The 23,992-nt window shown below is 44.1% G+C and overlaps 2 protein-coding genes, 1 long non-coding RNA gene and 5 other non-coding genes across 10 annotated transcripts; 1 reads left to right on the forward strand and 7 right to left on the reverse strand.

Annotated features, from left to right (window-relative positions):
- Nucleotides 1–324: 324 nt before the first annotated feature.
- LOC120886577 (uncharacterized) lies at nt 325–14,002 on the reverse strand. The gene is made up of 3 exons (XR_013439590.1): nt 13,466–14,002; nt 13,255–13,384; nt 325–1,907 (listed from the first exon to the last, which is right to left on the reverse strand). It is a non-coding gene; the product is annotated as an uncharacterized LOC120886577 (long non-coding RNA).
- Idh3b (isocitrate dehydrogenase (NAD(+)) 3 non-catalytic subunit beta) lies at nt 13,893–18,746 on the forward strand. 2 transcript variants are annotated; one of them, XM_005320547.5, is made up of 12 exons: nt 13,893–14,047; nt 14,190–14,270; nt 14,425–14,523; nt 14,635–14,755; nt 16,269–16,329; nt 16,406–16,538; nt 16,647–16,780; nt 16,866–16,968; nt 17,066–17,212; nt 17,413–17,507; nt 17,620–17,680; nt 18,628–18,746. In XM_005320547.5, the coding sequence occupies exons 1-12, from the start codon at nt 14,012–14,014 to the stop codon at nt 18,706–18,708; spliced, it is 1,152 nt and encodes a 383-aa protein (XP_005320604.1). In that variant the 5' UTR covers nt 13,893–14,011; the 3' UTR covers nt 18,709–18,746. The 2 variants fall into 2 exon arrangements, with proteins under 2 accessions (XP_005320604.1, XP_005320603.1); XM_005320546.5 differs by having other exon boundaries at nt 13,894–14,047; nt 18,322–18,746.
- Nucleotides 18,747–23,989, reverse strand: Nop56 (NOP56 ribonucleoprotein). 2 transcript variants are annotated; one of them, XM_005320548.4, is made up of 12 exons: nt 23,883–23,989; nt 23,642–23,731; nt 23,176–23,290; nt 22,380–22,541; nt 22,081–22,279; nt 21,519–21,706; nt 21,288–21,439; nt 21,004–21,104; nt 20,507–20,655; nt 20,153–20,274; nt 19,823–19,960; nt 18,747–19,203 (listed from the first exon to the last, which is right to left on the reverse strand). In XM_005320548.4, exons 1-12 carry the CDS (start codon nt 23,883–23,885, stop codon nt 18,835–18,837), a joined length of 1,788 nt encoding a protein of 595 aa, XP_005320605.1. In that variant the 5' UTR covers nt 23,886–23,989; the 3' UTR covers nt 18,747–18,834. The 2 variants fall into 2 exon arrangements, with proteins under 2 accessions (XP_005320605.1, XP_021578889.1); XM_021723214.3 differs by having other exon boundaries at nt 20,501–20,655.
- LOC120887045 (small nucleolar RNA SNORD57) lies at nt 20,028–20,107 on the reverse strand. Its single transcript, XR_005730214.1, has one exon. It is a non-coding gene; the product is annotated as a small nucleolar RNA SNORD57 (small nucleolar RNA).
- Nucleotides 20,363–20,435, reverse strand: LOC120887046 (small nucleolar RNA SNORD56). Its single transcript, XR_005730215.1, has one exon. It is a non-coding gene; the product is annotated as a small nucleolar RNA SNORD56 (small nucleolar RNA).
- LOC120887071 (small nucleolar RNA SNORD86) lies at nt 20,857–20,942 on the reverse strand. The gene has a single exon (XR_005730239.1). It is a non-coding gene; the product is annotated as a small nucleolar RNA SNORD86 (small nucleolar RNA).
- LOC120887061 (small nucleolar RNA SNORA51) lies at nt 21,833–21,964 on the reverse strand. Its single transcript, XR_005730230.1, has one exon. It is a non-coding gene; the product is annotated as a small nucleolar RNA SNORA51 (small nucleolar RNA).
- LOC120887076 (small nucleolar RNA SNORD110) lies at nt 22,668–22,737 on the reverse strand. The gene has a single exon (XR_005730244.1). It is a non-coding gene; the product is annotated as a small nucleolar RNA SNORD110 (small nucleolar RNA).
- Nucleotides 23,990–23,992: the final 3 nt, after the last annotated feature.

Below are 23,992 nucleotides of genomic sequence, written 5' to 3' on the forward strand. Positions count from 1 at the left end.
CACTCATGGCATCCAGGCTGAGTTATTTAATCTTGAATAATAACACAACGGCAGCGATAATGGTAGACCCTTGGGCTGGAGAGTTGAGTTCCTATTTCCGATTTCTGGGCTGGAGCAAAGTCTGGATATGACCCCTCCTTATTCCTGGCTGTCCACACCCCTGCCAATCACAACCTCAAAGACTATCCGTCTCAGTCCTCACTGTGGAGTAGGAAAGGACTTTCTCTGTGCAACAAGAGAGGCCCACTCCATGGTATTTTGCAGAGCCCTGCTGTCCCCTTTTGTTCATTCTCTGGCTTGCAGAGAGGCTCCAGGGCCTAGGGCTTTCTAACTTTACACCAGAACAGTACCCATCACTATCCCGGGCTGGCTACCCCTTAGGTATTCATAAGCAGTGGAAAAAAAATCTTCAGCCAAAAGTCCACATATATGTATTTTACTGATGGAACAAGATCAATCACTTTCTCAGATTGCTCATGGGTGGGTGGGGCAGCAGGCAACAGGAAAGGAAGCCATCACCCCTGAAGTAGAGCAGGGCAAGGTAAAGGGTGAGGGGAGTGTCAGGGGATGGGTAGGACGGGCCTATTCCTCTTCTTTTTTTAAATATTTTTTTAGTTGTTGATAGATCTTTATTTTATTTATTTATACGTGGTACTGAGAATCGAACCCAGTGCCTCACACATGCCATGCAATGCGCTACCACTTAGCCATAGCCCCAGGCCCTATTCCTCTTCTTTTCCTGGGTAAAGTGGGGAGAGGGCCTGGCAGAGGTTGATTCTTCATGAGGTTTAGTCTTTAGGATCTCATCCACACTGGCTCCTTCCAAGATGCCTTCAGGGTTTCTTCTGATGGTTATATGTAATTGTGCATTCACAATTCTGTATTCTTCTTAAGGACCTGGACCTTCCAATTTATAGATTTCAGGCAAAACTTATATCTTTTAGTGGTATCTGGAGTTGGGTAGGAACAGTTCAGGTAAGAAAGAGCAAAAATCTAAATTAGGACATGGCCAATGGGACATTTAAGGATGTTCAGGGCCAATGGTAGCTTGTCTCTAACAGTTGGCACCACATATTCTTGGCTAAACTTGAATATTCACACCAATATGTCACTCCATTCACCACTCCAATTAATATGGTCAAGAGGCTGGGCCCACATCTGTTCAATTTGTTTCATATGGAATTTAGGGCTACTATCAAGAGAACTTCAGATAGTAAGATGAAGCCAATCTTCAGTATTAGCTTCAATCACGCCAACCCAAGGTTTCAGTCCCGGTCACCTATGAATATATTCCAAGGGAATATTTAGATCTTATTTTAGACAGCCAGGATATAGTCTAAGTCCAGGACATTCTCCATTACAACATGCACAAATGATTTTTAGCTTATCTTTGATGTCACTACAATAATTATAGGAAGGAATAATGAGTCAAAAGTCAGTCCCCATGGCTAATAGAGAGACAATCCACACCCCCACATACAAACATACAACCCCAAAGAGTAACATATCATTTCAATTCAGGATTGGTAGCTGAATTTGATTTGGATCACCATGAAACTAGTTTGGTTCAGCCACATAGGATATGTCACCAAATAGCTGCAGCTTTGGTCACTATACATGAACTAAGGCCACTTGGGTTACAGGAAAAGCACATGCATTTGTACCAGATTGAAACAAGGTTGTGCTGAATGTTGTTGTACATTCGTCATGGAGGAGCTTCCATATTCAGGAACTGCCATAACAGGGCACAACTGAATAATTGAGAACTGGCTTTGCCCATATGCATTTCTCTGTTTTCATATCACCTGGGCAGCATGATCAATTTAGAGGGCGTCGGGTTGTCAGCTGAAGCTGCTGCTCATCTCAGATGGACCAGATGATGGTTTTGCGAGGCTGCAGTGCTGAATCTAGGGAACAAGGGGCACATTAATCTCTCCCCACTCTCTGTACCTTCCTGTGTCTGAAGGTGTCTTTTTACTAGGCCTCAATGGCTGTGAAAACAGTGTATGCCATTCCAGTAGCTATAACTTCATCTTTTTTCTAATCTTTCCCTAATCATACCTAGACCTTTTGGATGGGCTGGGCATGAGAAGGACTAAAGCCTTTTTTAATGAAATGTTCAGAGACTTGTTTTTTCTCCCAACTTGGCCTGTGTGGGCTGGTGTGGGAGGCTTGGCACATGGTGTGCTCAGCCAAGTGGCCATTACCTTTGTGATCTAGGTCCACATTAATCCATCAAGAGAATCTAGGTGCTAAATCAGAGTGAGAATTATGTTTGCCAGACTGACACCTGGAGTATTTACCAACCCGGCTGGCCTGGGGTTGCTGTTACAGAAAAAAAGGAAAAAAAAAAAAGAAAAGAAAAGGAAAAGGAAAAGCACCATTGTCAAGAATGATCAGATCCCAACCTTCAGAATAGCTCTATGCAATCTTCTATCCCTTTGTCCTGATAATTACCCAGCAAGAGGCCAAGAGGAGGTGATCCTAGCCTGGCAAGAAGTCGTGGCTTCTGCATCAGAACCTAAGAGTTCTTTGCATTGCACCTAGCCTATGATGGTGCATGTGCTGCCATGTCTGGTTTGATGATGGATCCCGGCAATGATGGTGATGATATGGGTTGGTCTTATTCCAGAAGGACCCTTACCATGGGCATCTCCATCAGTGACCCAAGCTGTCTGATGGGCAGCTGATTCTGTTTCCACAATTTGTGGGCTCCAATCTTGTGAACAAGACATCTAAGCCATTAGAAATAGCAGAAGATGGTGACAATGCGAGGCTCATCATGGGCTGTGTTGTTCAGGACTATCAGCATCGCCTTGAGTTCTGTCAGCAGCTCTGTGGGTCTGTTAGCTCATGCAGGATAGAAATTAAACTCAGCTAACAAAAGAGGTTAGTAAGAATTATATGTTGCATTGATTCACATAGCAGGGTGGCAGAATAGCAAGGCAAGGTGTCTGCTTCATAGAATAGCAAGAAAATATGATTGTTCTATTGGCAGAGTGGTGAGGAAAGGTAGGTACCTCATAGGTGGAATGGCAAGAAAATTAAGAGGTGAACAGCAGTGTATGTTTGAGGACTAGAAATTAGCATATTCATAAGTTACATTGCAATCTTTCATTGCAGCTGTACCAATGCACACAGTTAAAAAGGTACCTAAAATTGTGTTAGGTCTCCTCCCCTGGACATATCTTTTAACATGTAGATGCATTTAAATGACAGCCTCAGTTGCTTTGGGGCAAGCAGTTGTGTCAGATCTGTCTGCACTTGTTTAATGCTGTCCTGTTGTTTCTCCTGAACAATGAAAGTGGTAGGGGAAGGTCCTCCTGCCATGTATTTCAAGCACAGAGCATGCCTTTTTTTTCTTTTTAAATATTTTTTTAGACATTGATGGACCTTTATTTAGTTCATTTATTTATACATGGTGCTGAAAACTGAACCCAGTGCCTCACACATGCTAGACAAGCACTCTTCCATTAAACCACAACCCCAGAGCTGCAGTTTTTTTTTCTAACTCAACTCTGTACTTACCCCTGTACTTCTTCCTCACAGTCACTGAGCAGATCGACTATGCCCCCTTTTGATTCTGCATAGTTGGCAATAGGTTGAACATGGACACCATAAGGCATCAGCTTAGCCAAACCACCAGCATGCCAGACCAGGCACTGAGGGAACCCTCAGTGACTTGAGCTTTACTTTAGGTGGTGAAGTATGGAAAAAAATTTCCCCCACAGGGATTTTTGGTGCTACTTTTTCATGAAAAATCCATATAATGCTAGAGCCAGGGCAACTGTGCTTGCTCTTGAATGTAACATTTCTATTTGACAAGTAAGGACTTTTGTGCCCTTCTTTTAATAATCACAGGATCTCAGTTAACACATCTCAAAATGGGGGCTTCAGTATGGACAGTGACAGGACCTCAGGATCAGTAACAAGAGTAGTTTCCTTTTTAAAAAGGGGAAAAATGTGCTTGGTGACTATGTCCAGCAGGGGGCGCTGTTGCACCGGAAAATGACCTATCAGTAATCTGAGAGTCACTGATCAATGCTCTGATTTCCTTTCTCTTCTTGAAAGTCTATACTGTTTCTTCTGGACCATCCAAGAAGGCTCAGGAAACACCTTTGTACCTGCAGCATTCTCTGAGTGAGACCGCTCTGATTCTTACAGGCAATCAGTGCAAGCCTGCACAACATCACTACCAGCGATACATTCAGCACTGAAATACATTCAGCAGTGGAAGCATTGAATTGAGCCAAAGTCCCAATAGTCCATATTACTTTAATTTGCTTCTCTACTGCAAACTTTGTTCAAAACCCATTAGTTGAACTTGGGTGATTTTTTTTTTTCATTCAGGGCAAACAAACCAAGGAGCTTAGTGTTGGTGCTACTAGTTGCAGATCATACAATTCCAGCTTGGAGAACAGGAAATACAGGGTAGGTGGGCAACTCTTAGTGGGCAGCTGGGAGGCTTTTATTTGTCCTTGGCCTCTAGTTTCAGAGTTGTCATTGCTGCTACTTCTCTCCCTGTGGACCTCTAGATCTGTCCAGAGGGTGCTTGAGCCTAGGGAACACTTTCATTTTTGCCCACTCTTCATTGCAGTCCTTGGTGCCTTCAACCATCCCTGCATGCATCCACATGGCTAGGTAAGATGGTGGCCCAGGACCTTGGGCTCAAGAGAGCTGTAAGTTTTGAGGTCCTTACCACCACGAAGATCCTAGCACACTCAGCTTTTTCATTTAGGCAGCTGGGTAAACTGAAGAGGGAAGAGAGGGACCAGGGAGAGAACAAGACTGCCAGTAAGCAAGGCTTTGTGTTCACTTTTGGATGTGGGTGGCCACCTGTGGGGCTCAACCAAATAAATTTGTGGGGTTTTGATTCACCTAAAGCTCCATATTAAACATCATGGTTGACACCATTTATTTCAGCTTTGGGGACTCTTTGATTCATATTGCCAGCCACATTCATATTGCCTTTTGGGTGGGGCTTCAGGGCTTGCTCCCTAAATGGCATGACGTCACTTCCTCCCTCAGCATGAGGGAGCATGAGCAAGAACCAAGGCAGCATTCAAGTGACTACCTCTCACTTTGTGATTTCATTAACAGGTAGGACAGTGTAATACTCTTACACTTTCATCCTGTGACCCACTAGGGTGAGAAAAATTCACCAACATATTCCAGGAAGTTTTTCGTATTCCCTAATCTGGTCCACAGGGTCCTTTCCTTCCTCTTCCAGAAAACCATGTGTATTTTAGCATCCCATCCTTGTTGCTAAAACTGTCAGCATCTGGCATTTGAATTTACTCTGCTGATAAGTTAGTAATTAGCCTTTTACTGGTTCATGGATGCTGGCAAAGGTAAGACTCCTGGATCAGAGATGAAGGACTTTATTATGTGAAGAAGCCTGACAGTAGATGGGGTAGAGAGAGAAGATGGGAGGGAAGGGGGGATAGGAAGGGGATAGGAAAGGCAGCAAAATACAACAGACACTAGTATGGCAGTATGTATAAACGTGGATGTGTAATCAATGTGATTCTTCAATCTGTACACGTGGTAAAAATGGGAGTTCATAACCCACTTGAATCAAATGTATGAAATATGATATGTCAAGAGCATTGTAATGTTTTGAACAACCAATAAAAAAAGAAGCCTGATAGATATTGCATATGCAGTGGGTTTGTGTGGCATTGGAGGAACACCAAGCTTAGGGAACCCACCTGTTTTATAGTAGGATAAGCAAGCCTATACTTTATCCTGGAGGGAGATATTACCTCATTTCTCAAGGTTGTTCACTACAAAAATAAGCAATAGTATACTTAAAGAATAAATATATAATATGATATCCAGAAGTGACTGGTATAATTGAGAAAATAGGGCTGAGTGAGATGATAGATATTAGCAGTTTCATGTTGTTTGACCTAATATGTATATAGTAATTTAGTATAGATGGTTCCTGATTTATGATGTTGGGAATTAAGATCTTTTGACTTTACCCCAGTGCGAAAGCATATCTATACAATCATTCTGGTTTTCACTTTCTGTATACTGTTCAATGTTACATGAGCTATTCATCACTTTATTATAAAACAAGTTTTGTGTTAGATGATTTTGCTCAACTGTAGGTTGGTGCATGCATTCTGAGCACATTTAGGGTAGGTGAGGCTAGGTTAAGTTATGATGCTTGGTAAATTAGTTGTTAAGAGCATTTTTTAAAAATAATGAGAATCGAAGCCAGGGGTATCTACCACTGAACGATATCCTCAGACCTTTTCTTATTTTTTTATTTTAAGATAGGGTCTCGCTAAATTGCTGAGGCTGGCCTCAAATTTGTGATCTTTCTGCCTCAGCCATCTGAGTCACTAGGATTATAGGCATGCAACACCATGTCCAGCATAAAAGCATTTTTTGACTTAACAATATTTTCAATTTATAATGGGTGTATTTGGATGTAATCCCATTGTAAGTTAAGGAACATCTGTTTTTCTATTTTCACCATTAATTTATTTTTCTTCCTTTTTTGTCTTTTTAGAGCTTTATAGTTATACATAGTAGTTGGGTTTGTCCCTAAAATTCATATATGCATGAAATTTGATTTCAGTTCACAATTTCCCTTGTTCCTTCCCCTTTTTCCCTCTTGTCTTCCCTCCTTCCCTTATCCTTCTTTACTCTCTCTTCTAGACTTCCTTTCACCAGTCTATTAATTTGTATTTGATTGGTTCCTTATATAATCTTATCCTTCCCTCCCTCCTTTCCATATTTTACTCTAGCTTCTGTATATAAGAGAAAATTTTTGACCTTTGAGTTTCTGAGTTTGGCTAATTTCACTTGGTATGATATTCTCCACTTCCATCCATTTACCAGCAAATTCCATAATTTCATTGATTTTAATAGCTGAGTAGAACTCCATTGAATGAATATATATATATATATATATATATATATATATATATATATTAATCCATTCATGTATTGACAGGCATCTGGTTGAGTCCATAATTTAGCTATTGTGAATTGTGCTACTATAAATATTGATAAGTCTATGTCACTGTAGTATGACGATTTTAGATCTTTTGAGAAAATACCTAGGAGTGGGATAATTGTGTCATATGGTGGTTTCATCCTTAGTTTTGTTGAGAAATCTTCAAAGTGCTTTCCAAAGTGGTTGTACTAGTCTGCAGTCCCACCAACAACATACGAGTGTTCCTTTCTCCCCACAACCTTGCCAGTATTTATTGTTGTCTGTATTCTTGATCATTTTCATTCTGACTGGAGTGAGATGAAATTTTAGTGTAGTTTTGATTTGCATTTCCCTGATTGCTAGGATGTTGAACATTTTTTTTTCATGTATTTATTGGCCTTTTGTGTTTCTTCTATTGAGAAGTTTCTGTTTAGTTTTTTTTTTTTTTGCGCATTTTTTTGATTGGGTTGTTTGTTTGGTGCCAAGTTTTTTGAGTTCTTCTTATATTCTAGGTATTAGTCCCCTATCAGAGGAGTATCTGGCCAAGATTTTCTCCCATTCTCTAGGCTCTTACTTCACACTCTCAATCTTTTACTTAACTGTTCAAAACTTTTAATTTTAATGTCATCCCCCTTATTGATTCTTGGTTCTATTTCTTGTGCTTTGGGAGGTCTTGTTAAGGAAGTCTGTGCCAGCACCTATATGATGGAGTGTTGACTCTACGTCTTCTTCTAGAAATTGTAAGTTTTCTGTCTAATTCCTAAGCCTTTGATCCATTTTGATTTGTATTTTGTTCAGGGTAAACGATAGGGGTCTAATTTCATTTTTTTCTACATATAACTATCAGTTTTCCCAGCACCATTTGTTAAAAGACTCTCTTTAAAAAAAAAAACATGTTTTGGGCATCTTTGTCAAATATCAGACAACTTTAGGTTTGTTGGTTTCTGTTTCTTATATTCCATTCCATTTGTATTCATGTCTATTTTGGTGCCAATACCATGCTGCTTTTGGTACTACAGCTCTATAGTATAGTTTCAGACCAGATATTGTGATGCCTCCTGCTTCACTTTTCTTACTTTGGCTATTCTGTGTGTTTTATTCTTCCAAATGAACCTAAGAATTGTTTCTTTCTAATTCTGTGAAGAATTTCATTGGTATTTTAATGGGGCTTGCATTGAATCTGTATATTGTTTTGGTAGTAAGGCCATTTTGACAATATTAATTCTGCCTATTCAAGAACATGGGATGTCTTTCCATCTTCTAAAATCTTTTTTCAGTTGCTTTCTTCACTGAAACATCTGTATTTGATATGGTAAAAATTCTTACCTGGAGGAATGATACTGGAGCAATTAGCTAAACCTTTTGGAATGAGAAAAAGAAACCTAAGTCTTTATCTGACTTTTTACAAAACTAAATTTCATATAGATTAATGACCTGAACTACACAAAACCATAACAGCATTAGAAAAAATATTTGAGAACACATTTATCTTAAAGTCAAGGAGGCCTTCTGAAGTAAAATTTATAATTTTGAGGGAAAAGATGGACACATTTCTGTACTATGTGAGATGCAGGTGTAAATAACACGAGCAAGCTTTAGGACGTATCATGAAGGGGCTGTAGGCCTCTTCTTCCCTTCCTTATTCCTGCTGATTGGAATGCTGGAATTAGAATATATCTTGGATCTGGAATAACTTTGGGAATGAAGGTCATGCAAAGTGGACCAGCAAGATAACAAGTCTGTGCCACTGGCATTGTAAAGGATCATTTCTGCCTTGGATCATCTATTGGTAAACTCCGTTGTGAGTGAAAATTAAACCCCCCTCTTGTTTAGGCTATGGGTATGTTGTATGTTATTATTTTTTTTGAGGCAGGGTTATGCTAAATTGCTTTGGGTCTCATGGAATTGCTGAGGCTGGCCTCTAACTTGTAAGCCTTTTGCCTAAGTCTCCCCAGTTACTGGATCACAGGAATGTAGAACCATGCCCTGCTCATAACTTAAATATTTAAAAAATTTACCTAGTGTCTAACTAACTAAAAACACTCTAGAAGGGCTGAGGTTGTGTCTCAGTGGTAGAGTGCTCACCTAGCATTCATGAAGCCCTGGGTTCAATCCTCAGCACCACATAAAAAATAAAATAAAATAAAGATATGTATCCACCTAAAACTAAAACATAAATATTAAGAAATAATCTAGCAAATTTTTATATTAAAACTATTAGAAAATTGGGGGGTCTTCCCTGTCATTGATATCATCTCACTCATTCTTTGCCATCTCTGACCTCCTGGTCTTTCCCACTTATCAAGATATGACACTTGGACTCCTTCCAGAAGGCCATCCCCTTGCCTTGGTGAAAGTCACTATGCTGGTTCACTCCCATGATGTCAAGACTAGGCCATCTAATATTATGGGTCTGAGTTCCATCTGCAGGGTCTCCTCAAGCTCTCCTTGACACATATTCCCATAATCCCATCTGCTCCACCTACAAAGTATGAGTGGAATTAGGCTCCTCTCTTATCTTGCTTGCTCAATGACTCCCACAAGTACTACTCTTTGAATACGTTGGGATCTTTAATTTTTTTTTCTTACTTGCTTACTGATTAGATCTCTTTGGTCATCATTTACCTCCTGATTCCATTTTACCAGCAGTTATACAACTCAACTCCCTGTACCTCTCTCTGGCAGAATACCACTTTTGGATGAATCCAAGTGCTTGCTTTCTCCATGGAAACCACACACAACTGTACCACAATAAATTTTATAGTCACTAGCCTCAACAGGATCTCTCGTATTGCTCATAAATCTCCCTCCATTTCTTCTGGCCTTAGAATTTGCACCAATATTACTCTACTCCTCGCTATATACACTCCATCTTCTCACACATCTGCCTCTCTCCTTGTTCACCATGTTCATTCTCAACTCTACAACGTAACAGCTTCCTTCCAACCCCTCAACTGCTTCAGACATTAGTTATTAATTGCTTACAACCTCCTCCTTCTCTGGAGTGTTTTCCCTGATCCATCCAGGCTGAAGCAGAGTTATTAAACCTTGTCTCAAATTGGGACAACTTTGAGATATTATTCATGCTTCAGAGCTCCCCAGGAGAGCAGACTGAGGTCAACTCCAGCTGAGGCCACATCTTGCTTGGCATTTTCCCCTTTACTCTGCATACTCACATTTCTCCTGAGAACACTTATTCAATAAGTCACTTGCATCACAAGCCTAGTCTTGGGCTCTGCTTAGATGAACCTAAAACATAGCTTTTGCTTACATTCCCACTTTCCCCTGGAGTGTAGTTACTTCTCTTCTGTAATCCTGTTTGTCTTTCAATCATACATTAAATCATCCCTCTTCCAAAATTCATTCCCAGATTGCAATCTTCAAGGAAGTGTCATTTATTATATAGTGCTTTTATGATTGCTCATGGTTGTAGAAAAAGACTCAGTAGATCTAACAGCACTGAAATTCTGAATGCTTTGTGTGTCACAGACCTCTTTGGAAGTCTGTTGAAGCCTGTGTATTCCTTCTTAGGGAAGGCCTTTTAATGGTTACAAAGAAAGCCTATTATGTTGGTCTATAGTAAAAAAAGCTACTGTGTAATATAGTAGTATATGTGCTGTTTTATTAATACATTAAATAGCATGATCTACCATTGGGTCAAATACTGTCAAAGTAGGGATGAGAGTAAATTATATTTTAAGATATTTGTCACAACTGAAATGGGTATGAAATATAATTTCTATCAGTTATAAATTCAAGGGCATTACAGATAGCACTATGATCTGAGACCTACATTCAAAATGAAAGGAAATGCCAAATTTCACTTAAGAGGTTGCTGAAAATTAGGATATGATTTTTGGATTTTCACCATTTAGATTCACCCAAGGACAAAGGACAAATGGAGCTTTATGGACTCCAGGTCAGGACCCCTGTATTGGAGGACTTGTAGCTCTAGGAAACTGACACTTAATTTACTCAGTCTCACACTGAACTCATATATGGGCAGATTATTCATTATTATGGCCTCTGGTGCTAAGTGGGGGACGTTTCATAACAGAAGGGGAAAAGATGGTATCACCTTCCTTCCCTGACTCAAGAGATTGGTTAAGGAACTTCTTTCAAAGGTCCTGACTGGATTTCCCCATTAATAGGCAGTACTGGTGAAAGATGGCTTTGTGGGGACTCAAGGCCTGAAGAACTTACTGCACTCACAAGGGCCTTTTAGTCATCTCCTTGACCTAGGTCAGTTGGTAATCTCCATCCATCCTCTTTACCCCGGTGACAGATATATAGTGTTATATCAGCAAATATTTTTTGAGTGTAAATTGGGTTCAGATCATGCAGAATTTAGAGATGGAAATGAGTTCACAGTTATCCTTAAGAAAATGAATTAGATTATTATCAGAGATTGGATAAAAATGGCATATGTTCTTTCCCACATTAAATGCTCTGAAGTAAATGAAAATGTAGTTTTATTTTCAAAAGAGTAAATCTTCCACTTTATATTCATCAAGGATTGGATAAAAATGGAACATCTCTCTTCTCTCCTACTCTTAATGTCCTGAAGTAAATAAAAATGTTTTATTTTTAAAAAGGTAAATTTTCCACTTTTTTTTTCATCACACATTGATTTGGAGAAGAAAAATGGTGGTAAACAGCAAGACCAATGTGAAAATTGGGAATCTACAGGGACAATATGGTGGTGTTCTCTTGCTTATTTTATGGGGTATATGAGTGGAGGTGGAGGAGTATGTTATATTAATACATTATATTAACTCTAATAATAATCAACCTTATATTTACATAGTACTTTTCATTGGACCCAAACTTTTACACATTACCTACTATCATCTTCTCATCTTACTACTACAGAGAATATCCCTTCTCATGGAATTCAGATAAGGTCAAATAAAACTTGTGCAAGGTCCCTTATTAGGACCACTGCATCCTCTTCCTTGCACTGGGGAACACCCCACTATCTGCTTGGTTGGATGAGGTACTTAACACCCAGAGAACCTCTCTAGTGGTTCTTAAACTTCACTGTATATCATCTGGATAAGCTGTTAAATATGGGAGTGTAGTTCCATAATAAGTGTATGTTCTTAGCCTATGTGAGGCCCTGGGGTTCCAACCCCGAGATTTGGATTCAGCAAGTCTGCATTTTAAACCAATACTCCTGGTCCACTTGGACAGGTGATTCAAATCCACACTTCCAGGATACTGTGTTAGGCATATCTTCTGATGCACTTTGTTTTTAGGCATAGCCACTTGAAAATAACACATGACTGGAGTCTCAAAAATCATACATCATCATCCCCTTTCGTCTCACATGTGTCAACTAATTTCTGGCACCAAATATGGGCCTGCTTTGGGGAGTGCAAGTACTAGAACACAGTATTAGGGAAACAACTGCCCAGGGCAAAAGAAAAAGACTCTATAGGGAAAAACAAAGAGGAAAACTATTAACAAGGCAACTGGTGATATGGCCCACACATGTTGAAGTATAACATTAGAGAAACACCCCGAAGCAAGCATATAAAGCAGGGACTACTTAAAAAAGGGTAACATAGATTTTTCCCCAGAGGGAGATGGGGGCCGTAGCTGATATCCTGGTATTGCAAGAAGCCAGGGTGTTTTGCCTTTTTATATGTCCTAGGCTTCCTTTGTTCTCCTGCTCTTTTCCCTTATCTTTCTTCTTCCTGCATACTGACTAGGCCCAGGACATGCTCAGAGTTGCTCGGAGGATGGCCAAAAGGTGAGAAACAGATGAGAAACTGATGTGACTCCATTTTTGAGAAACCAGCCTCTACCTCAGAGCAAAGCCTGTCCAAGGAAGGGGGCATGTCCTTGGAAAAACCCACAGAGCACTCCTAAACCCATACCCACCCTGCTAAGTTGTTTGTCTGCAAATAACAGGAGAGATATGCTGTCCCTGACTCAGTTAGGCTAGGTGAGGACCCATAGCAACCCCCTAGCAACCACCAATCTGCATGAGACAGGGAAAATACCTGGATGCCAGATAACCTCCTAGTAGTTTATGGTGGTTGATATCATGTTGGGAAACCATGCAGTTTAGCACATATACCCATCGTGGCTTAAACCAATCAGTTCAAAGGAATCCCCCTCTTGTACTAACCAATCACCCCTACCCAACTTGTTCCCGCCAGTGAATGTGCTAATAATGTTAAGAGTTGTTGTTTGATTTTCCCGCGGTATGGAATGATTTGCTGTGTGTTGTTGGGACGCATAGAGTATCCCCCCCAAACCTATAAAATCTCACTGAACAAAGGACCAGGACTCACTCCCTGGGACCGCTACGTCAGGAACGATTGTTGAGTCCAGGCTCCAGCATGCAATAAAGACTCTTGGGTGATTGCATTGGATTCGGCTCCTGGAGGTCTATTAGGGTCCCACGATAAGACCGGGGAAGGCCTGGATGGAGCAGCCCAAGACACATTAATTAATAACTTTTACAACTCCCTATAGGGAGGGGCAATTACTGAGACAGATTACCTTAGCAACAGGTTGGAGCAGGGGCAGGTCCTTGATAAGGGTGGAGGAAGAGCTCAGAAGGAATTAACATTCCAATCCCCCCAGTCTCTGGATCTGACCCTTGCCTAATTCTGGCCACACTGGCAGGTTATGAGATGGAAGGAGATACACATCCTCTCCCACTGTGTGGCGGTCCCTTAGTGACGCTAGGGCCTGACATAAGTATTCAGTGAGTACTGGTTAAAAAAATAACGAACATATATACACAAAAAAGATAATTTCCCAGCCTCATTAAACGCAGGTCCTCATCCGACAAGCACGGAGTCGCATATTCTCCTTTAAGGTTATTTGGAAATTTTGACATAAATTAAATATGGCGACTGGAAATAAAGCAATTGGCAAAATGCTTGGGTATCCCGTGACCCTCCTCACGAAAGGGAAAGTGGGCAGGTGGCGCAGGTTCCCGGGAGACGGAGAACCACCAAGCTCTCCTGAGCACGCCGGAAGTCAGGGCCAGGGCCGCGCAGGCTTCCTGCGTCACGTCCTGCGCGCCTTCCGGCAGCCAACATGGCCGCGCTGAGCTATGTCCGCTGGCTGACCCGAGTGAGCCCGAGGGCAGGGCAGGCCGGCTTGGGTGGGGGGTCGGTGGGTTCGCCCCAGGGTTTTCTGGAGAAGGCAAGATCGTCGCAGTGTTTGGGGTCTGGGGGTCCCAGATTGCCCTCTTAGGCTTGTATGTCTGTTGTAGGCAGTGGTCTCCGCCCGAAACCCTGGGACATGGCGAGGTCTGAGTACCTCCGCTGCTGCTCATGCCGCTTCGCCAAGCCAGGTATGCGCGAGTTCCGCTCCGGTCTCGCCCACACCTCTCTCTATCCCCTGCTCGCAGCTTCCCAGGCTTCCCCCGCACCCGCGTCCTCCCTTGCCCCCCGCGTTCTCCCCTTCTCTCCCCACCTCAGCTCTGACTCTGCTGGCTGCTCTGATAGGCGGAAGATGTGAGGGTGGAGGGAGCTTTTCCAGTGACCATGCTGCCGGGAGACGGCGTGGGACCTGAGCTCATGCACGCTGTCAAGGAGGTGTTCAAGGTGAGTGTCCTTGAACATGACTACAACGTGAGGTTGCAGAGAAGATGCGGGGTGTTAAAAAGAACTTGATCGACTTTCACCTTGCACTTTTTTTGGGACCTGTCCCTGAAGGCTGCCGCTGTTCCCGTGGAGTTCCAGGAGCATCACCTGAGTGAGGTGCAGAATATGGCCTCTGAGGAGAAGCTGGAGCAAGTGCTGAGTTCCATGAAGGAGAACAAGGTGGCTATCATTGGTACGTGTGCCGCCTTGCCAGCCTGCCCATGTGTCATTTAAAGTCAAAAGAGCAATGTCCATTAAGTCCCTGACCCCATTCCCAGAGCTCCCACCACTGATACTTGGATTTTGTTCCTTCCCATTGGGAACCCAGGAGCCATGTAAATTGTCTCTGTAGGAAGTCCTCAAGGGTTTGGTGTTCATCCTGAGACTACATCATCTATCAAGTCTTATTTGTTGTGGTTCTAGATTGCCACTTCTAACGGCTCCTTTTCTTCTGTCTTCCCTTCCTCTGCTCTATTTTATTCACTTCATTAGATTTTTCGGCCCCCAGTTCTTCCCCTTTCTTTTGTAACAGATGTAACAGGTTTAGAAACAATGCTATGGTATTTCCTTCTTTCTTTTTAACATAATTTTCCTTGGAAAGACCAGCCTGACTTTTTCAAGCCCAACCTCTTAGCATAGGAAAGTAAGTTCTTTATATTGCTGGTCCTCAGCTTTTGTACCTTGGTTTCCACACTGCTTGTTTTGTGCCTTTTGACTGCCCTAAACTCTGTTAGTTTCTGAATGTATGTGTTGCCCTGATGAATGCAGTTCCCTGTGCCCAGAATGTTCTTCCTTCGATTCCACTTGTCATAATCCTCACTTACTCATGGCTTTAGTTTCCTAAAATTACCATAAGAAACTACCACAAACTTGGTAACGAAAAATAACAGAAATTTACTCTCCATTCTACAAAGACTGAAATTTAGGTGATGGCACTCTGAAGGCTTAGGGGAGAATCCTTTATTGCTGCTTCTTGTTCCTTAGCTTAGGATGCAATTCTCCTGTCTCTATCTCTGGTTTCATAAGGCTTTCTTCCCTCTGTATCTCTGTGCCTTTATTCTTTCTTTGCTCTGTAAAGATTTATCTTTGGGTTTAGGGCTTACCTGAATCTAGAACAGTTTCATCTCAAGATTTTTATTACGTTTGCCAAGATCCTTTTCCCAAATCAGGTCACATTCACAGATTCTGGGAATTAGGGCATGGACATAGCATAGGGTATGGACAATCTTCTTTAATGCATTGTGTGATCCTTGAAGGCAGGGGTCGTGTGTTTGTTTGTTTGTTTTTTTTTAATTGATACCTTTATTGCCTGACATATAGTTGATTTGCAGTAAGTGATGACTGAGAAAATGTCAAATAAGTTGACATAGAATCATAAAGGAAGAATACCATAGCATTGTTTCTAAACCTGTTACACCCAGGCTCGTTGAGGGGAAAAAAAAAAAATCTGTTCTCCTTTTAAGTCATTTTGTAGTTTCAACATAAGTATGGTGACTAAAAATAAAGTACTGGACTAAATTTTTCTTATTTTAACTGTATTATTCTTTGCTTCTTGCCTCCACAGGCAATTAAGGTCATGGATTTGGGAGTAGGAGTGGAAGTTGGGGGTCTGGGTTGCATTATATCCCTAGGGGGATTGGACATTGGTCTCTGCTCGCTTGGACTTACCCTTTGACTAACATTCTTCCTCCACTTTGTTTGTACAGGAAAGATCCATACCCCAATGGAGTATAAGGGGGAACTAGCTTCCTATGATATGAGATTGAGGTAGGTGGGTAGAAGGGCATGGGTCGGAGGGGTACTAGGTACCAAGCACAGGGCTGATGGCTATGTCTGCCCTCAGGCGTAAGTTGGACTTGTTTGCCAATGTAGTCCATGTGAAGTCACTTCCTGGGTACAAGACCCGGCACAACAATCTAGACCTGGTGATCATTCGTGAGCAGACAGAAGGAGAGTATAGCTCTCTGGAACATGAGGTAAGGCCCCAGGAACTGGGGAGGGCCAGAATGGATATAGGAGAGAGGTAGATCTCCTCTTCATCCTTTTTTCCCATATCACCCAGCTGCTTTTCTCTTCTCATTCAGAGTGCGAGGGGTGTGATTGAATGCTTGAAGATTGTCACTCGAACCAAATCTCAGAGGATTGCAAAGTTTGCCTTTGACTATGCCACCAAGAAGGGGCGGGGCAAGGTCACAGCTGTCCACAAGGCTAACATCATGTGAGGGGCATATCTTTTCATGGGATAAGTTCCTGGGAGGTAGTCTGATTCTTGGCTGATTCTGTTCACTTTGACCCATGAGCAGGAAACTTGGGGATGGATTGTTCCTGCAGTGCTGTGAAGAAGTCGCTGAATTGTACCCCAAAATCAAGTTTGAGACAATGATCATAGACAATTGCTGCATGCAGGTAAGTCCCTCTCCCCATGTCTCTACTCTCATGATGCTGAGAAAGGGCAAGGAGTAGAATTCACTTCTCTTCTTCATGCCCACATCTCACTTCGTAGCTGGTGCAGAATCCCTACCAGTTTGATGTGCTTGTGATGCCCAATCTCTATGGCAACATTATTGACAATCTGGCTGCTGGCCTGGTTGGGGGAGCTGGTGTGGTCCCTGGTGAGAGCTACAGTGCAGAGTATGTAGTTTTTGAGACGGTGAGTGAGGTCACTTTCTCCTTTTGTCATTTATACCTGTCCTTTCTCCTACTTCAGGTCTCCTCTCATTTCTACCCATACAATGATTCCCACTTCTCAGTGACCCTGGCCTGCCTTCCCTCTTTCCCATCATACTCTTTCTCAGCCTCGGCATATGCCTGCTTCCTCCCAGTAACTCTGGCCTGCCCCTCTCTCCATAGGGTGCCCGGCACCCATTTGCTCAGGCAGTGGGCAGGAATATAGCCAACCCCACAGCCATGCTGCTGTCAGCTTCCAACATGTTACGGCATCTCAAGTAGGTCACGGAGGCAGCGGGTGGAGGCTGGTTGTTGTAAGGGGAGCATAGGTGGGAAAACAGGTGACAGTGTTGTGGGCAATCTTAAGTTTCTTCTTGTCTACATTGACAGCCTTGAGTATCACTCCAACATGATTGCAGATGCAGTGAAGAAGGTGATCAAAGTTGGCAAGGTGAGTTTAGAAAGGTGCTGGTTCAAGGTTTTGTTACTGCTCTCTGGGGAACCTGCAAGGAGTCTCTTTCTCTCCAGGTCCCCAGAACATCTTTTGCTCTGTGACCTCCTCAGGGCTGTTCTTACCCCCATTCTCTTGGCTGTTTCATCCTTTTGGTCTTTTCTGCCTCCTTTAGTTCCCATCTGCTGTTCCCTCTTTGCTGCTCCATCCATTGCCCTTTTCATGGTCATGTGAATGCAGAACTTGCAGTTCTCTCTCTGGGGGTGGAGCAATGGAGGGAGAGGCAGTCAGGATGAGGCACCAGCTTCATCTTGTCCATGCCTGGGAGCCCAATCTTCATCTCCATTTCTCCTACCTGGTCTGTCTCCTTATTTCCTCCAAGGTAACTTCATCCTGATATGCACTTCCCCATCTCACTTCCTGCTCAGCCTTCCATCCTACCTTGCAGCAGTTTTCCTAGTGGCTCAGAAGAGTGGGCAATTTGCTCCTCACCTGGCTACCTCCTTTCATCCCTGCTGCATCGCATCTTCTTTTTGGCCATCTGTTTTCTTGGGTTCCATCTCCTTGACTACGCTGCCCTTATCTCCCTTCACGGGCTCTCTTCTCTTCTTCCCCACGGCTATTGCTGATGGTGGCTGTAGGTGCGGACTCGAGACATGGGCGGCTACAGCACCACAACCGACTTCATCAAGTCTGTCATCGGCCACCTGCATCCCCATGGGGTCTAGAGCTCTTTATTCCCTCCAACCTCACAAGGACCATACCCTTCAGTACAGTGGACCAGGGAAGACACCTTGAACCTCTAGACAGTGGACCATAATTAATTTCTGGGCAGAGCCTAGGTTGTCCTGGGGCTGGCTTCCTTAGGGAACTTATACTGGACGGTGGGGGCTTTAAGATAAGGGGTGGGACCTAGGTCACAGGATGATGACACTTCTCCCCCACAGGTTCGAACCTCTGACATGGGTGGCTATGCCACTTGCCACGACTTCACTGAGGCTGTCATTGCTGCCCTACCCCACCCATAGGTCCTGTAAGGTGTTTACCAATAAAACATGCATATCAATTTTTGTGAATTTGTTTTTATTGGGGTTTGGGACATGGGGTGGGAAGTCACCTTGGGGTATGCCCCTGCCCCCCAAGGAATGTCCGTTTTAGTCTTGTGATGCTTTGTGCAATTTTTTCTTTTTCTTGGTGCTGGTTTTGCTGCTAGCAGCCTCTTCAGGGCCGCTGCTGACTGGCTCCTCCTTGGAAAAGAATCTCCTCTTTTTCTTGGAGACACTCCTGCTCACTTCCTCAGGCTCGCTAGCTGTTTCTTCCTTGGGTGAAGACTTCTTCCTCTTTGGAAGACTTGTGCTGCCACCAGCTGTCTCTTCAAGATCACTACTAACCAATTCCTCCTTGGAAAAAGATCTCTTTTTCTTGGGTTTGGTGTAAGAGACAGATGGCTCCTCCATTCCATTCTCCTGAGGAACCTCCTGGGGCTTTTGTTTTTTCTTCTTTTTGGGTTTTTCATTCATCTCCTAAAGGGGAAAAGGGGCAAACAGGCATAAGGACAGTGTTATCTATGGTATATGCAATTCCCCCCACCCATTAAGATGCAGCAGAAAACCAACTGCCCAGTGCTTTTGGGATGGTTGTTTAATGGTGTGGGTCTAACTTTGGACATCTACTGTCAGAAGTCAGAACTGGAAGGCTTGTAAAAAATTTTCTAAATAAATGTAAGTTCCAGAGAAGAGACTGAAATGGTCACAAAAGGCACTAAAAACGAAAACAGGAAATGATTCTAACCTGGTGCACTGAAGAGCTAGCTCCTTTGTCCCCACCCCCACTGTGAACACAAACTTCTGGACACACATCTGAGAACAAGAGCAGGCATTGATACTACCCCCGGTTGAGGACTCCTGGGAGGCTGCGGAGGACAGAGCACACTTGCCCAGGAAACAGGTGTGTGCTACAGCCAGCTCTGGGCTCTTGAGCAAGTTCTCTCAGCACCTATCTCCTTCCTACAGAATCAAGAGGTAGTTAAAGAGATTTGGTCCAAAAGCCTGGACACCAGACCATGGCTTGACATGGCACATCCTTTGTTCTGCTGGGAGAATCCAACCTAAAAACTTCTCTGAGTGGATCTGGTGGACTGACCTCACACTCCTCTGGAGTGCTACTGCTATTTCCTGAAGATGCCAGGGCAAGTGCAGCCAATCGCTTTTTTTCCTTCTTTAAGCGCTTCTTCTCCTGTTTCTCCAGTTTCCTGGCAATCTCAGCAGCCGCTTCCTCTGCCTGGCAAAAAAGAAGTTCTGAGAAGGCCTGAAGATCTTGGCTTACCATAGTCACCTCTTTCTTTATTGGATCAGGCTCATTAAATCAGTTTTTGTTTTTGCCTCCACTTCACAAGGTCAGGCCAAGCAAGATGGTTCATCATCTCCAACAGCTACCTAGAGTTCTCTACCACCCTACAAAGCCCAAACTGACCTGAACTATTGCTTCCTTCATGACATCCAGATTCTTCCGTGGAATCTCTCCAGTCTCATAGAAGGACAGGCGCTCTTCAACTTGTTCTCGAAGCTTCTCCCCAAATACACTTGTAGGAACCTCTGGGTGTGTGTGTTTAACAAAACCTGTCAGCCCTCAAAGGGACAAACTACCCCACCCCCATTCCCAGTATTCCCTCTACCCTCAGCTTTACTCAGACCCAGAGTTATCAACACTCACTAGGTGAACTGCTGTTGACGAAAAATATTAACCATCATTGTAGAAGCTGCTAGGGTAGTTTGCCTCCCCGATTCCCAGCCCCTCACCCATAAGTGCCAACCTCCTCACCCATACCAGAGAAGCAATCGATTCGTGAGGCAATACTGCATTTGTTTGCCAGGTATCGGGAGATGCGGCCTTTGTTCTTGGCAGCTGCTCGGCCAATGAAGGTAGAATGGAAAATGAGTCCATATTTTGGTGTGTTACCCCTTGTCTTCAGGGCTCTGAGAATATTTAGCAGAGAGTTTAAGATCAGAAATTTCAACCCCATTAGCAGCTCCTCCCATCCCCTCCCCTCCAAGTCTCCAGAGTGTGCTTCAGGCTGGGCTAGACCCCAACACAAGCTAACCCATAGCTCCCAGAGGCAGAGGGAAGGCAAACAATGTCGCTGACCTGGAAACTTGGTCCCTTTGCTGGGCCCTAGGAATCACTCAGACACCAGGACTGGCCATCACCCCCATAGCAGAGGCCTGTATAGGTCAGGGAGCCCCGGTCAGCCATCACTGTGATCCCCAAACAAGTAGAGGGCACCAGAAGTGGCACCTGATATGGGCAGGTGCCCTCACTGGTACCTGAATAGGGCCTTTTCAGCCCCAAGGATCTGCACTGTGGATGCTGGATACTTGGCCAGGTTGGTGAGGCTGCCAGCATGAGCAATGAGACGTGCACCTACCTGGAAAAAGATTCAAGGAAGAATTCAGAAGTGGGAATTGCTGACTTGTCATTCAAATAACCCCTGCTTTCTACCCCCCATCAGGCACAACTGGGGAATATATATGGTGGGTCAGTCAGGAAGTATAGCAGTGCAGAATGGTAATAATCCTAATCCCCCACTTTTGTATTCCCCATGACGCACCGCTTCCCCAATTAGGGCTGACAGGCTGGGGGCTACTTGGCTCATCTTGGAGCGCAGGTAAGTGTGTAGGCTCTGGCGGTACTCTGACAAAGACACCACACGACTGGAGAAGCTCTCGATGTTTATCAAGTCGATGGCAGATATGTCCATGCCTAGGAAACACCTAGTGTGAACAGAGGGGCCAGATATTCAGTCCCATACCTTATGCTAGCTGCCGGGCTCTGCACTGACCCATGGAGGACCGTGAGGCATCCAGAATAGCTTTAGCTTTGGCCCCATCCATTGTCAGCTCCTCCAGCTTCTCCAACTTTTCCTCACTCAGTTCTTTTCGATTTCCAATGAATTGGGCAAGGCGGCAGTATGTGGCATTGTCATTGATGATCTTCACCAGTTCTGGAAAGTGATACCCGTACCATTCCCTGCAAAAAGGTATAATCACTTCCTGACCTAGCTGCCATGTCTATATAAAGCTGTAGCTTTAGCCCTCTCTGCCTACTCTGCCTGGAAGAAATGGAACAAGTCAGACTCAAATCCCTCCAGCAATTCCATGTTTCCCCATTCACAATGCAGACCAGGCACAGGGCCTGGGCTGAGGTGTACATGGGGTATGCTTACTCTGCCTCCCCTTTCTATACAGTCAGTGTAAGAACACAGCCTGTGGTAAGCATCAGGAGGCCCAGCTCCAGCCTACTCAGAAGAACTTTCTATCCACAAGATTGTCAGCCCCAATTTGAGGGCTGATAGTTGCCTAAACTATAGGCCAAAGACTCCACTATCAAGGGTGGCCCCTTACCTGACACGCATAGAGAAAGTATTGATGTCTTTATCCAGTTGGTCCAAGAGGCTAATGGACTGGATGATCATGTTGTCCACCCGGTTCACATTAAACTTAACTTTGGCACGAGAATAGCTGTGTCCCAGCCCTAGTTGGGCTTTACAAGCTGACAGGTCGGTCAGACCCTTCACCAGATTATGGAAGTGCAGACGAACTCCTAAGAGGGGAGCAGGACTGTGAGCAAGCAGGAAGCTGCAACCTCAAGCAAGTTTTTAGACCCCTCTTTAAGATGTCAAAAAATGGCAGGAGAGCCTCACCTCGCAGGATCTCGGCTACCACACCTCCAGTCTGGCAGTTGTACCCTAACTCCTCCTGTATAGCAGCACCAATCTTGGGATCCCCAACCCCCAAAAGCACTTTCTTCTTTTTGGATGGCAGGTGGGTCTCCAGGAGCAGGCGGAGGTCCTCATGAACAATGCCTCAAGGCAAAAAAATAGTTCCCACTAAGATGGTGAAGGATGTTTGAATTGTAAAAGCTCAGCTGATCATGCTGGTCCCCTGGAAGCATGCTGGGATGACATGCCTAGACCTCTCCCATTCAGGCATTGCTCAGAGACATTGAGACATCAATGATCACACTCAGGGGATTGACAGATTTACAAGTCATCACTGCAAAGCCTGGATCAACCATGGGAGGAACTGGACTCAGGTCCAATAGCATATGTGTAAAATGCATACGTGTAAAATACATAACTGAAAAACACATATTACTACCTTATTAGCCTTCAGGGATCAAATCCCATTTGCTTACCTACATTTACCAAAATTTAACTTTCTAGTCAACTGAAAGTTAGAGACCCAGACTAGTGTTTAAACTTAAGCATAGCCCTCCCACCCCCAATTTTTAGGAATCATTTTTCTCTACAGTGCCCACAAGTTCATAAAACCTACATCCTGGATTATGTGCTTTAAATTACATCCTTCAGGTCACAAATACTGTCTAGCACAAACAATCCAAATGTAGAAAAGCAAATACTATAGACCCTCCAATAGAGTATCAGCAGGAACCACATCTCACTATCTCCTTGAAAGATTTGGCTGCCGCCAACTCACCTTCAGACACCGCATTGGCATTTTCCAAGGCAACCTGGGATGAGGAAAAGGGATTAAAGGCCACAAGACGGACAATGTTGTGGAACTTGCCCAGGCTGAGCACACATTCCTCCACCTGTGGGGACAAAAGAGGATGTATGGTTTCCTTCCTTCACTCTAGCCTCTGCGGTGCAGCAGAGTAGCAATTATCAGCCCTAGACATTATTAAAATATGCCAAAGCCTCACCCCCACATCTCGGGTTCAGCTTTAATCCATTCGAGGCGGAATCTGGGGGCTTATTTCTAAGTGCTTCTTAAGCGATTCTAACCGTGAGTCAGGGTAAAGACCCCTGCTCCAGAGCTTGCTTTCCCTGTCTAGCCCTCCCTAACCCGCGCGGCCGGCCACGTGGGAGCGCGCGGTGCATGCTGGGGTTCGAAGGCCCCAGGGGCTGCAGTGCAGCCGGGCTAGCCCACCCATCTCACCCACCTGCGGCAGTAACAGGCTGATCTCCTCCACTTCCTTCAGCGCCAGCAGCGCGTAGCCTACCGCGTGCTCGAACAGCACGTGTAGCAAAACCTGGAACGAGAGTCGGGGCGCAAAAGTCAGCTAGGCCCACGAGTCCCGACCCCGCTCCCAGAGCAGGCCCTGGTTTAGGCCCTGGCTCAAACTCTAATCCAGACCTAAACCACGGCCTTCACATCACCCACAACCCACAACCACTCCTCACCATGGCGCTTGCTCCCTGCCCGGCTCGCAATGCGGCTAGCAGGCTCTAGCGCGCGGAACCAGGATCCAGAGGCCACGCCCTCTACCGATTAGCCAATCAGAGGCTAGGGA

This window comes from Ictidomys tridecemlineatus, chromosome 5 (genome assembly GCF_052094955.1).
Source record: "Ictidomys tridecemlineatus isolate mIctTri1 chromosome 5, mIctTri1.hap1, whole genome shotgun sequence".
In the NCBI taxonomy this organism is placed as follows: Eukaryota; Metazoa; Chordata; class Mammalia; order Rodentia; family Sciuridae; genus Ictidomys; species Ictidomys tridecemlineatus.

Excerpts from the sequence above, each read along its gene's own strand:
- Idh3b (XM_005320546.5), top strand. The coding sequence starts at position 14,012 with ATGGCCGCGCTGAGCTATGTCCGCTGGCTGACCCGA. Across the intron at positions 16,330-16,405 it reads TCCTATGATATGAGATTGAG|GCGTAAGTTGGACTTGTTTG; the intron begins GTAGGTGGGTAG and ends GTCTGCCCTCAG. Across the intron at positions 16,781-16,865 it reads GTCCACAAGGCTAACATCAT|GAAACTTGGGGATGGATTGT; the intron begins GTGAGGGGCATA and ends ACCCATGAGCAG.
- Nop56 (XM_021723214.3), bottom strand. Across the intron at positions 22,280-22,379 it reads GGTAGCCGAGATCCTGCGAG|GAGTTCGTCTGCACTTCCAT; the intron begins GTGAGGCTCTCC and ends CTCCCCTCTTAG. Across the intron at positions 21,440-21,518 it reads TGCCTCACGGTCCTCCATGG|GCATGGACATATCTGCCATC; the intron begins GTCAGTGCAGAG and ends GGTGTTTCCTAG.